The 12,628-nt window shown below is 40.7% G+C and overlaps 1 protein-coding gene across 11 annotated transcripts in view; it reads right to left on the reverse strand.

The window, feature by feature from the left end:
• The window catches only part of SYNJ1 (synaptojanin 1), a 116,539-nt gene that overhangs the window by 31,613 nt on the left and 72,298 nt on the right, over window positions 1-12,628 (reverse strand). For all 11 annotated transcript variants that reach the window (XR_004648497.1, XM_034793826.1, XM_034793815.1 and 8 more), the window contains 6 exons: window positions 10,475-10,631; window positions 9,958-10,075; window positions 9,614-9,829; window positions 7,229-7,307; window positions 4,777-4,936; window positions 627-839 (listed from right to left, as the gene is read on the reverse strand). Coding sequence is in view for 10 of the 11 variants with exons in the window: in XM_034793826.1 (XP_034649717.1) it covers window positions 627-839; window positions 4,777-4,936; window positions 7,229-7,307; window positions 9,614-9,829; window positions 9,958-10,075; window positions 10,475-10,631 (943 nt within the window). In the remaining variant the exon portion in view is untranslated. The remainder of the gene's footprint in view (window positions 1-626; window positions 840-4,776; window positions 4,937-7,228; window positions 7,308-9,613; window positions 9,830-9,957; window positions 10,076-10,474; window positions 10,632-12,628) is intronic.

The following is a 12,628-nucleotide window of genomic DNA, read 5'->3' on the forward strand; positions in this document are numbered from 1 at the left end:
GAAAAAAAATAAGGTACTTTGCATGTTTTTTTTTTTTTTTTTTTAAAAAGATTGGTAGTTAGTAAATCTGCTACTGTGAAAAGTGATATTTGTTAATATCACTTTTCACAGCAGACTTACTCAGCCTTGGCATGCTGGGGGACAAATTAAGCCCTGGATGAGGAGGTGGGAAAGGAGGAATGAGGGCCAGGGGTGATGGGGTCTGGAGGAGACAGCGGGGGTTGAGGTGATGGTGGTGGTGGTGGTGGGGGGTGTGAGTCCAGGGATGGAGTCTAAAACCCTGTGGCTAGGGGACCCCTGCAGGCAGCCCCAGGGGAGGAGCCACTGCTTTGCTGTCCACCTCAATAACAGCCAGGAGGCTGTGGCCACATTTGAGAAACGTTTATCTAATCAGTGTGGTTAAAATAAATGAGGATTATACTGATACACCATGTCACAGAGTTCTTCACTGGAGGTATAAAACAGATTACTTCACTTATTCTAGTTACCTACAACTTGACCTTGAATATATGTAACCCTGATAAAATACCTACTAACTAGTTTAATATTTACTATATTCTTCAAGGTCAAGTTGTAGGTAACTAGAATGAGATATAGTTGTCTGACTTATGTAATATGATACATACTTTGTGAGGATATAGGTGGTCCAGGAGTTCTTGTAGGTGCTCGACTTGGTCTAACTGGAAGGGTGGGTAGCGGTCCATCTGACAACGTGGGTGATTGGCAGGGACTGGAACGAGGTGAAGAGCCTGGTGAGGTTCCAAGACCAGAACTTGTACCAGGCTGTAGATGTTGAGGAAAAATTTCTTCCACTTCAGTACTATAGTCATCAATATCACCTAGAAAAACAGAAAAAAGCATATAAAGTAAAGGGATCTACAAATTTTTGTCCCATCCACACTGACTCCAGGCATGGAAGTCATTTATTGTGATGTCTACTTTTCATAATGAAATCATCAAAATCCTACGTTTCAAAGAATCAACTAACTACTGAAAGATCCTTTCTACATGATTCTTATACGATACAACCATTCATATGAAGAATGTAGGCATACCCAGAGCAGCTGGAAATACTCAAACTCTGTGCATATTGAAAATGCCAAGTACAAAAGGAAAATCACAGTATCTAAAAATCTTGATTTTGTACAAAGCCTATCCTTTCAGATGGCCATCAGAGAAGAGCAGGTTCTGCTCATAAAATACAAATAAAGATTTCTTCAGTAAACATTTTAATTAGGTATGTACTTAAAGGACCCAGAAGCCAATTGTGAAACATATCTAACTGGGGAATAAGTAATTCTATAGTCCAAAGGTTCCTAAAAATAGGAGCCCATGTCCCAAAACAAATAAATAATTCCTACTCAGAAAAATATATCAAGTGAGCTGGGAATGAGAAAAATCCAAGTTGGGAATGAGAAAAGCTTGCTGAGTTCTGGGAAATATTTTCACCAGATATATTAGTCATACCTCAAAGATAAGTAAAATAATTATATAGCTATGATTTTTCTTTCTGAAGATACTGCTAGATAACAGAGGTCCCTGCACTCCTTCCATCATTTAGGAGAGACTTTGAAGTGCCTTCATGTCTCTGTGGGACATTGCAACAGGTGTCTGAGGTCTTATTAAACTTTTTTTTTTTTAATAAAGTGTATGAATCTTTTCAATAGTATGTTCTACATAGAACTTTACAGTAATTAGGAAGCTTAAATAGTGTAGAACACAGCTGTCTATTTACAAAGCAGTGCTTCATGCAAAGAACTCATACCAGTACTAGGAGATCTGCACTTGCTCTTCATTAATTTCCGGGTGGAATTTAAGATGGCATTTTTAATCAATAAAAGCTGTAAATGGTTTGGGCACAGTACCATGTGATATACTACAGCAAATGCCTCCCTGCCAGAATCCCACTCACACCCTGTGTGACAGGGCTATCTCGCAAACACCAGGCTAAATCATAGTGTTCCATATGGAAGGCAGCTTTTACAGGTTCTTTGGAGGGCGAATTATGCCCCGCCTGTTCTAAGCCAGCCAAAGCGAGAATATCTGGCAGCAATCCGGAGAAGGGAGCATGGCCAGCACAAGCTCTGCTGCAGCTCTGAAATATCTCTAGAAACTGCCAATGAAGGCAATATCCCTTACTTATCAGAATTGTTGGAGACACTGGGCTGCAGAAATGTATTCTTCTTTGTATTAATACTTAAACAGTACCCACCCACCCCCCGTAGCTCCAGTGTCTAAACTCTGTGGGCCAAGCAACAGAATAGATCTTTGTTTAGGAAACCAGTAATGATATAAATCCACAAAGACAGTAGAATCTATTAAATTACTTCAAAGGTCTGGAAAGAAAAAATACGGTATTGAAATTGAGAGAGAGTCTAAAAAACGAACAGACCAATTAACGAAAGAAAAATGGAGATCAACTCAGTTCTACTGTTCAAGACTCATCCAATTCTCTGGTAAAATCTCTTCATTGACCATGATAAACAAAAAGCTGTATTAACAACTTTGAGTTGTCAAATAAACAAACTGCAGCCAGAGAATACAACTCACAGTCAGTTAGGGAATATGAATACAGATGATGAAATCTTCCCGCAATGAAAAGAAAAGGCCATTCTGTAAACTATCAAACCTCTTATGGAGGATGCTGATAACAAGGGTAACTGCTTTAAAATCAAAGGAACCTAATTTCCTTCTATCAGTAAGAGTCAACATTTTTCCTCTTTTGATCAAGGTATAAAATCAGCCACTTTACATACCTAAATTCACTCTGGTCATTTTATCTGGTATTTTCAAAGTAAATTAAGAGAGTTAGGTGCCCCACTCATTGCCTTTCAATGGGAGTTGGAAGCCTAATTTCATTAAAACTAGGGCTGCCAAGCGATTAAAAACATTAATTGTGATTAATTGCATTGTTAAATAACAGAATACCATTTATTTAAATATTTTTGGATGTTTTCTACATTTTCAAATATATTGATTTAAATTACAACACAGAATACAAAGTATACAGTACTCAAGTTATTTTTATTACAAATATTTGCACTGTAAAAAATAATATTTTTCAATTCCTCTAATACAAGTACTGTCGTGCAATCTCTATCATGAAAGTTGAGCGTAAAAATGTAGAATTATGTACAAAAAATAACTGCATTCAAAAATAAAACGACGTAAAACTTTAGAGCCTACAAGTACACTCAGTTCTACTTCAGCCAATTGCTCAGACAAACAAGTTTGGTTACAATTTGCAGGAGATAATGCTGCCCACGTCTTGTTTACAATGTCACCTGAAAGTGAGAACAGGTGTTCGCATGGCACCATTGTAGCTGGTGTTGCAAGATATTTATGTGCCAGATGTGCTAAAGATTCATATGTCCCTTCTTGCTTCAACCACCATTCGAGTACATGGGTTCTGCTTGATAACAATCCAAAGCAGAGTGTACCGATGCATGTTCATTTTCATCATCTGAGTCAGATGCCACCAGCAGAAGGTTGATTTTCTTTTTTGGTGGTTCGGGTTCTGTAGTTTCTGCATCCTAGTGTTGCTCTTTTAAGACTTCTGAAAGCATGCTCTACATCTCGTCCCTCTCAGGTTTTGGAAGGCACTTCAGATTCTTAAACCTTGGGTTGAGTGTTGTAGCTATTTTTAGAAATCCGACATTGGTACCTTCTTTGTGTTTTGTCAAATCTGCTGTGAAAGTCTTCTTAAAATGAACACGCTGGGTCATCATCCAAGACGTACAACATGAAATCTATGGCAGAATGCGGATAAAACAGAACAGGAGACATACAATTCTCCCCCAAGGAGTTGAGTCACAAATTTAATACATTTTTTTTTTAAATGAGCATCATCAGCATGTCCTCTGATATGGTGGCCAAAGGATGAAGGGACATACGAAGGTTTAGCATATCTGGCACATAAATACCTTGCAACGCCAGCTACAAAAGTGCCTTGCGAACACCTGTTGTCACTTTTAGGTGACATTGTAAATAAGAAGCAGGCAGCAGTATTTCCCATAAATGTAAACAAACTTGTTTGTTTTAGCGATTGGCTGAACAAGAAGTAGGACTGAGTGGACTTGTAAAGTTTTACATTGTTTTGTTTTTGAGTATACTTAAGTAACAAACAAAAAAAAAATCTACATTTGTAAGTTACACTTTCACGATAAAGAGACTGCACTAGAGTACTTATATGAGGTGAACTGAAAAATACTATTTCTTTTGTTTATCATTTTTACGGTGGAAATATTTGTAATAAAAACAACAATATAAAATGAGCACTGTGCACTTTGTATTGTGTGTTGTAATAGAAATCAATATATCTGAAAATGTAGAAAGACAGCCAAAAGTATTTAATAAATTTCAATTGGTATTCTATTGTTTAACACTGTGATTAATCATGAGTAATTTTTTAATCTCAATTAATTTTTTGGCGTTAATCGCATGAGTTAACTGTGATTATTCGACAGTCCTAATTAAAACCCTTTGAAAACCTCAGCTTTTATTCCCCGTTCCTCCTACGCCTCTGAACAATACCCAGCAAATCTAGAAAAAAAAATGGTGGCAAATTAATCAAAGCCACTAGCACAGATATAGTGCAAACTGAAACCAAAACTAACATTACTGTGCAAGCTATGCATACGTTGCTGGAGAGTCTCTGATTTTTAAATTGATCACCTTTGGAGTGTTTGGCATAAAGTTAAAATAAATCTATACATCTCTTAAACAATTTAATTAAGTAATATATCTAGGATGGAAAGAAGTTAATTTGATTCAGACCTTCCATATCATAGTCTGCAGAAACCTCAGCATCTTCACAAAGCAAAGTGGAACTGGTCGATGAAGGCAATCCAACCATCTTCTCTAGATTCATCTCCTCTTCCAAACTTCTGATCCAGTCTGAGTTTTTCAAGTTAATGTTTATGATCCTTCCTAAAAGCTGAATTTCCACATGATAAAAAAAGACATACTCCAAGTACAAAAATTAACAACTAAGCACTAAAAATCAGGGATCTAAATAAAAAAAAAAAAATACAGAAACACAAAAAGCACATTCTGCTATACAGATTATGATGCACAAGCCTCTACATTTTTCAGGATTTCTGTGACAAAACAATGATTTTTGGGGCTTTTTATGAAAAGGCATGATCTTTTTCATTCTAATCTTCCTATTACACAGCAAGTGTGTTCCAAGAGTTTTGACCGATTTGTTTCTTTTTTTGACATTTTCACATCTTCGCTTGCTTTTTAACTATTAATTACAACTATTTAATACTTTTCTAATTAAAAATAAATGTAAAACTATTGTCTGCATTTTAAAAAAATTGAAGTATGACTTTTGCATTCTTCACTCTAACAAAAGAATTATTTTCCCTTTTTTTCTCATGACAGTCAGCCTTAATTATGAGCTAAGCAAATCGTGATGATTCTGTAATATGGACTGATATAATGTTAGGATTCAATCCTGCAATCTGACCCATGAATTGAACTCCTACTCCCTGTGTGGAGCCTCAGTGACTTCAAAGTTGTAAGAGTCTACCTGTGAAAATCAGATTACAAGATCAAAGTCTTATTAGGGATCTAGCCAATTCCAAATCTGAATAGAAGTTACTATGTACCACAGATGAAATCCTCGTCCCAGTGAAATCAATGGCAAAATTCCCAACAACTTTAATAGGGTCAGGATTGCTGAGAGCCTGTTCAAACTGTGAACCCTGTATATAATGGAAACCACTTCAAACCGGGGGTGCTGCAGCACTGCCCAAACTCCTAGTTCCAGCACCTATGCACAGAAGTGCTAAATTTTGGATTAATATACTCTACCATAAAAATGAGAGCCTAGTCCACACACTGTAGTCTCAGGACACTTACATTTGTTTTTTAAGCAAATAATCAAAAGAAAAGTATCAAACCAGTAAAAAACACCCCTCATTTTTTTGCATCCTTAGAACTATAAAAAAGTGAACTAATTTGCAGAAAAATAAATATTAATAGAAGTGAAGTTATCATAGATTTTAAGGCCAGAGAGATAATTATGATCATCTAGTCCAGGGGTGGGCAAACTTTTTGGCCTGAGAGTTGTATTGGTTTTCGTAAATTGTATGGAGGGCCCGTGGCCCAGCCCCCCTCCTATCTGCCCCTCCCCCGGGACCCCTGCCCCATCCACACACCCCCGCTCCCTGTCCCCTGACCGCCCCCGGAACCCCTGCCTGACTGCCGCCTGCCACCCCATCCAACCCCCACCCATCCTTCCTGACTGTCCCGCGGGACCCCTGCCCCCATTCAACCCCGTCTCCGCCCGACAACCACCCTGGACTACCCTGCCCTCTATCCAACCCCCCCTGCTCCCTGCCCCCTTACCGCGTTGACTGGAGCACTGGTAGCTGGTGTTGCTATGGCCACGCCGCTCGGCTGGAACTGGGCCACGTTGCCTCCACCACCGCTGCCACCACGCAGCACAGAGCACCGGGTCAGGCCGGGCTCTGCAACTGCGCTGCCCCAGGAGCTCACTGCCCCAGGAGCTCACAGCCCCGCCGCCCAGAGCATTGCGCCGGTGGCGCAGCGAGCGAGCTGAGGCTGCGGGGGGAGAGGGGACAGCAAGGAAGGAGCCGGGGGCTAGCCTCCCGGGCCAGGAGCTCGGGGGCCGGGCAGGACGGTCCCGTGGGCCATAGTTTGCCCCACCCCTGATCTAGTCTGATCTCCTCCATACACAAGCCAAAGAACCTCATCCATTTGGCCTTGGATCTACTTAGATATAGGCACTTTTACAACTGGTATAGCAGCTTAAATTACTAAACACGGGTAACAATGACTTCAAATGAGTTCTGCCTGCTTCTGCTAGGACTAAATATGGCCCCATATTTACACTAAGGTTCCAGTTCAGCAAAGAACCTAAAGCCGGGCTTAAGTTCATATCTATTAAGCAAAGCATAAAGTATGTACTTGAATCCCATAGAAGTAAATGGGATTGAAGTACATAAATGCTTGGCAGAAGTTGCACATTAACAAGTTGTTCTCCTGCTAATGCTGCTTATTTGCAAAATGCAGTTTACCATAGTTAAATTGCTGAGTGATAATGAAATAAAATTCAAAAGGAGAGCGTATGTTACAAATCTACATGCTGAGTGTTAATCTGCTAAGAGACATTTATCTAGAAAACCTGAAAACCACACAGTGCTTAAAGAATTACAATTTAGCAAACTACAGATAATTTCAGTAATTTGTACTTTACCTCAGTACCATTCAGATCCAGAGCACTCAAAGCGGAGCTTCCTTCCAAAAACGTTACCCACATTTTGTCTTCTACAAACCTTCAAAGTACATTGACAGATAATGTTGAAATGAGAAAATATGATTGAACTACTTTATTATCTATCATCTATTGACTATCTTATAAACCTTCATAAATAAAGCAATAAAAAAAATCAAGGCAAAAATAAATTAAAATTTTCCATTTTAAAAATAAGCCTATTTATTTGGTTCATAGTTTCCATAATCTGTTATTACTTTAAACCAGAAGACAAAAGACAGTACAAATGAAAATTATACAGTACAATTTTTATTTCCCTCTTAGGAAACACTGCTGTGGCACATTATTAGATATCTGCCTAAAGTACTCAAAGTTAAATCATATTGTGGCATATGTCAAATCATATCTGTCTGTATGAGTACAGTATATTAGATGCAATTTTCTTTGCTTTATTTTTATATATAAAGTTTGGTTTTACTATCTAATCATCAAAGCCTTTTCCTTACATATATCTTGGGCTTTATGCCATATAAGAACAAATAAGACCCTATAAGAAAGAAGGGAGGGCATGAGGGCTTGAACTTGCAAGGTGTTGAATTCCTTCCACTCCTCCTACTGGATTAATGGAAGGGCTCTCAGCACCTTGCAGGATCTGATTACAGCGCTGGTCCTACAAGCTACTCCACATGATTTCAATGGGGACTAGGGTGACCAGGTGTCTGGTTTTTGATAGGAACACCCAGTAGAAAAGGGATCCTGATGGCTCTGGTCAGCACTGCTGACCAGGCCATTGACTCTCTGGTTGATGGCACCGCGCAGCAGGGCTGGCAGGCTTCCTCCTAGCCTTTGCGGCCAGCACACCTCTCGGCCCGCGCCGTTTCCTGCAGCCCCCATTGGCCTGGAGCGGTGAACTGCAGCCAGTGGGAGCTGCGATCGGCCGAACCTGCGGATGCAGCAGGTAAACAAACCGGCCTGGTCTGCCAGGGGTTTCCCTGAACAAGCAGCGGACCGGCTTTGAGAACCACTGCTTTAGAATCACTTAAATTTTTCTGGTATGTGAAAGTATGGGTGACAGGGTGAGTAGCAACCTTTCCCAGCGTTGAGATTAATAAAGTTGCAGCCTCCTGCTTAAAATCCATCCGTGTCTGTCCTCGTTCACTGATGTATTCAGATCAATATATACATGGTAAGGCTACAAAAGGAAATGACCATAAGACTAGGTTATGTAAGGCTCATGAATTTCCCTTTCAGCTGTCCCCATTGATAAACCATTACTACTAAGCTGGACAGCTTCTCTGGCTATTGATAAATTAGTTGCCACCAAAGATGCATCCAGGTAGCCAACAGATAACTGAGCAGGGAACATGACAAATCCACCCTCCACCAGTGGGCAGTGGATAGAAACGAAAAGGAGAAAGCAAAAAACAGAAGACAAGAGAAGAGTCAGAAATAGGGACTCCTCTAGATCTTTTAAGTCTCACTTCCCTGTCAACAGCCATGATTTTGGTTTCCTTCTTCATTTCAGGTTTGTGTCAAGATGCCACTTGAAGTCAAACTGACCTGTTTGAGGACTCATTATTTAACAAGATTAAAATTACAAACTGATTTTTTTCTACTCTGTATCTTCTATTTCCCTTTATATTCAGTTTCGTAAGAATTGATGTTTTTATCATCTGCCACTTGTCCCAGAGACTACAGATGGACTTAGTTGCTTATCAGTTTTCACCATATTTGTCCTCAGTGTCAAATTATTGACTTTTGCTAGATCCTATTTTAAAATTGTATCTTTTCAACCCTTTGAACACTGAAGATGAATGGAATTGTTCTTAGCATAATGCAATGAAATCACCACAAATCTCTATTCCTTCTTCCATGCCACTCAGCAAGAGCTCTTTTCTCCTTTCTTAGATCCTTCTATGCACACCAATGTCCCCATCTATTTCCCCTTGGCTGCTGGGAAGTTTTCCTGCACAGAACCTATCTAGGCGCATATTTAAATTCCGCTCCCAAGTCATGATATGGCCCACCCTCCACTGGCCAGATACCAAATTAGTTTCCAAAAGGTTAATATTTTGAAATTGAGTTTAAGGGAGGGGTAAAAAATAGAACCCACTACCAATTTTTTGCTTTACAATTTTTTTCACCCATTCTGGATGGAGAATGGAATAAGACACTTTATAAAAAAAAACCACTAATATTGATTGCTCTCATCATTGGCCACAATTTAAACAGATAGAATTGAGAAAAAGTCTAAATTCAAACAATGAAGTAAATAAGAACACAAATGCATCCTAAGAAAGTCAGTTTAGAAAGTTGATAAATAATAATAAAGAGTATTGGTTAAATGGTAAATAGAAGTGTTCTAACCTTATAAGTATAACTTCACCATAGGCTGCAAACTTCTGAAGAAGTTCATCAATCAAGTTATCATCAAAATAGTTTTCTTCTGGTGAAGAGCTTTTGATGGAAACCATTACAGTACCATCAGGCGGTCCCTGCACAGCAATCACCTCCTTATAAATTTTCTGTCTCTCTTCTGCCTCAACTTCAAATATATCTATGTCAATCAATGCAACAACAGGCCTTAAAGAAATATACATACATATATATGAAAAGTTAGAAAACATCAGAGTGCCTGAGGAACACAATAATAAAGCAAAAGCATTACATTTTAGATGGCTAAAGAGTAATACAGAAAGTAAAGTTTAAACCTATGATCAGACGTTTTCAGCTCTGCTCTTCCATAGTGCAATAAAGTACCAGGATTCCATGTGTAAAGGATATTACTTTCATCCTGAAAACTAGCATTCAGAAGATCCAGGTCTTCAGCTATAATAAGCATAAAAGAAAACAAAAAACAAGAGTGACCGCATGGACAGGCTTAAAAAAAAAAAAAAAATCTAGATATTAAACCAAACTGAAAACAGGATGGGGAAAATTGGAGGCTCTTTTACTTTACACAAATGAACTCTGGCTACTGAGTTGAACTCTGGCTACTGCCATGCAACATTAGAACAGTACACACAAAAAACAAAGGCAGGCATGTAAAGAAGAGCGAGGGCTATGTATACTTTCTTGTTGAAACGATCTAACAAAATGAACAATTACTTTTTTCTGTTGTGAATTCAGTAGTAATCCTGAAATATTTTAGGAATTATGAATACTGCTGGAAAGCTACTATAAGTAATTTAATTTCATATTGAATTAAACTTATGTAAACTCTCAAACCTGATCTGTCAAATGGCCATTTTCTTCTTCTCCAAAGAATCCGATCTGTCCATGCTGGTGTGCGACATTTTTCACTGGTGTCATAGTCATCAGAAAACAAGTCATATTTGTATGTAGGTGCAAAAGTTATCTTTCCCTCTAAAAATCCCCTAAAGATCTGCATAAACAAAGACATTCTGAGTTATATTAAAAGACAAAAATGGGAAATCATTGTGGAAAACTTCCTGAAACTAATCAAAATTCTGTCTTCTTTCAGCAGTAGGAAAAACATGAGCCCAAGCGTGTCTCTCAGAAGAATGTGAATCCATCTTCATATTCTAACTTTTGAATGCATCCTGCATCAGCCATTGTCTAAGCATTTGTCTATATGGCACAGCAAAGCATACCAGAGGGGTGTGATTCGTAAAGCCACTAATGTGCTGCGCCCTAATTCCCCATGTAGACTCTGCTGGCACTGTCTAAAAAGGTATGTAGTTTGCAGTAATGTAGTCTGGTATGAAATAGAACTACCTCAGCGTGAACTAGGTACCTTTTAGAGCAGGGGTCTCAAACATGTGGGCTGCATGCGGCCTGCGGGGTTCTTTCGTACAGCCCGCCAAGCTCCCCACACCCTCCCGCCTACCCTGTGGCGCCGCGAGCCCCGCACCACTCCCTGAAGCAGCTGGAACTACGTCCCTGCAGCCCCGGACGGGGGTGGGGGGAAAACAGCAGAGGGCTCCATGCTCTCGCTTCCAGGCACTGCCCCCCGCAGCTCCCATTGGCCGGGAACGGGGAACCGTGGCCAATGGGAGCTTTGGGGGAGGTACCTGGAGGAGCAAGAGCAGCACATGGTGCCCCCCCTGCCCCCCCCAGGACTCCCGCTCTGCTCCGCACCAGGAAGCAACTGAGCGGGACCAAGGCGGACAGGCAGGCAGGGAGCCTGCCCTGGTCACGGTGTTCAGTGCTGCCACCCCGGAGCCGCTCTAGGTAAGCGGCGCCGGGCCGGAACCCACACTCCACACCCCCCTGTTCGGAGCCCCCTGCCACATCCTCCCACACCCCAACCCCCTGCCCTGAGCCCCCTGCCACACCCTGCACCCCAACCCCCTGCTGCACCCCTCACNCCCCCTGCCCTGAGCCCCCTGCCACACCCTGCACCCCAACCCCCTGCAGCACCCCTCACCCCAATTCCCTGCCCTGAGCCCCCTGCTGTACCCTGCACCTCAACTCCCTGCCCTGAGCCCCCATCACACCCTGCACCCCTCCAGTACCCCCTGGGGGCAGGGAAGGGGCCTCATGGAAGGGGTGGAGTGGGGGCAGGGGCGAGGGCAGCAAGGGGTGGGTGTCAGTGATGCGGCCCTCGGGCCAATGCACTAGTCCTCATGCGGCCCTCATGGTCATTTGAGTTTGAGACCTCTGTTTTAAAGAGTGTGCCAGCAGGGTCTATATGGGACAATTAGAACACAACATGCTAGCGCATTCTACAAATCACATCCTTGTGTTGCACTTTGCTGGCGCTGTATGAACAAATACTAGGACTAGACACTGATCTACATAGATTGGTCTATTCCACTATAGCAACATCTATATTTCTAAGCAGAAATGTTTACATCAGAGGTGCTTGCCTGGACAGAAGATGCATCCCATCAATGTCTCCCAACAAGTTACTAAAAACAAAAATGTCTTAAAAATGTCTAAAGGGAAGAGACATGGAAGAGCAGAAGTACAATAAGTGCAAAAGAAGATAATGCTGTTGTATTATTGATCAAAGCACAAAAATATGAGAAATTCTGAGAATTCTGCGAAATCTGTCAAGAGTGCCTATAGAATTTAGGAGCATAGGTCCTATTAAACATCACTAAATCTCTTAGGCACTTTTCAAATTCTCCCCAATAACAAGTAAGACCAATTAGTCTGCTTCCCTAAAAGGCAGAGAAGCTTTCTTCACTGGTGAAATGTATGCTACATAAGCAAGAACTCTGAGTCAACTGCTACTTTGAACTTGGTTTTGCGTTTGGCAATCTCAATAAAATTAAAGGAACCCTGAGATATGTATCTAACTTTGATCCCCTAGCCAAAGGCTGACCTCATAAATACAGCATTTGCCTGCTTTTCTTGTTTTGAAGGGACACAATCAACTTGAAATCTAGTTAATTTAAAAAAACAAAACAAAGC

Source organism: Trachemys scripta, chromosome 1 (genome assembly GCF_013100865.1).
Source record: "Trachemys scripta elegans isolate TJP31775 chromosome 1, CAS_Tse_1.0, whole genome shotgun sequence".
Taxonomy (NCBI): domain Eukaryota; kingdom Metazoa; phylum Chordata; order Testudines; family Emydidae; genus Trachemys; species Trachemys scripta.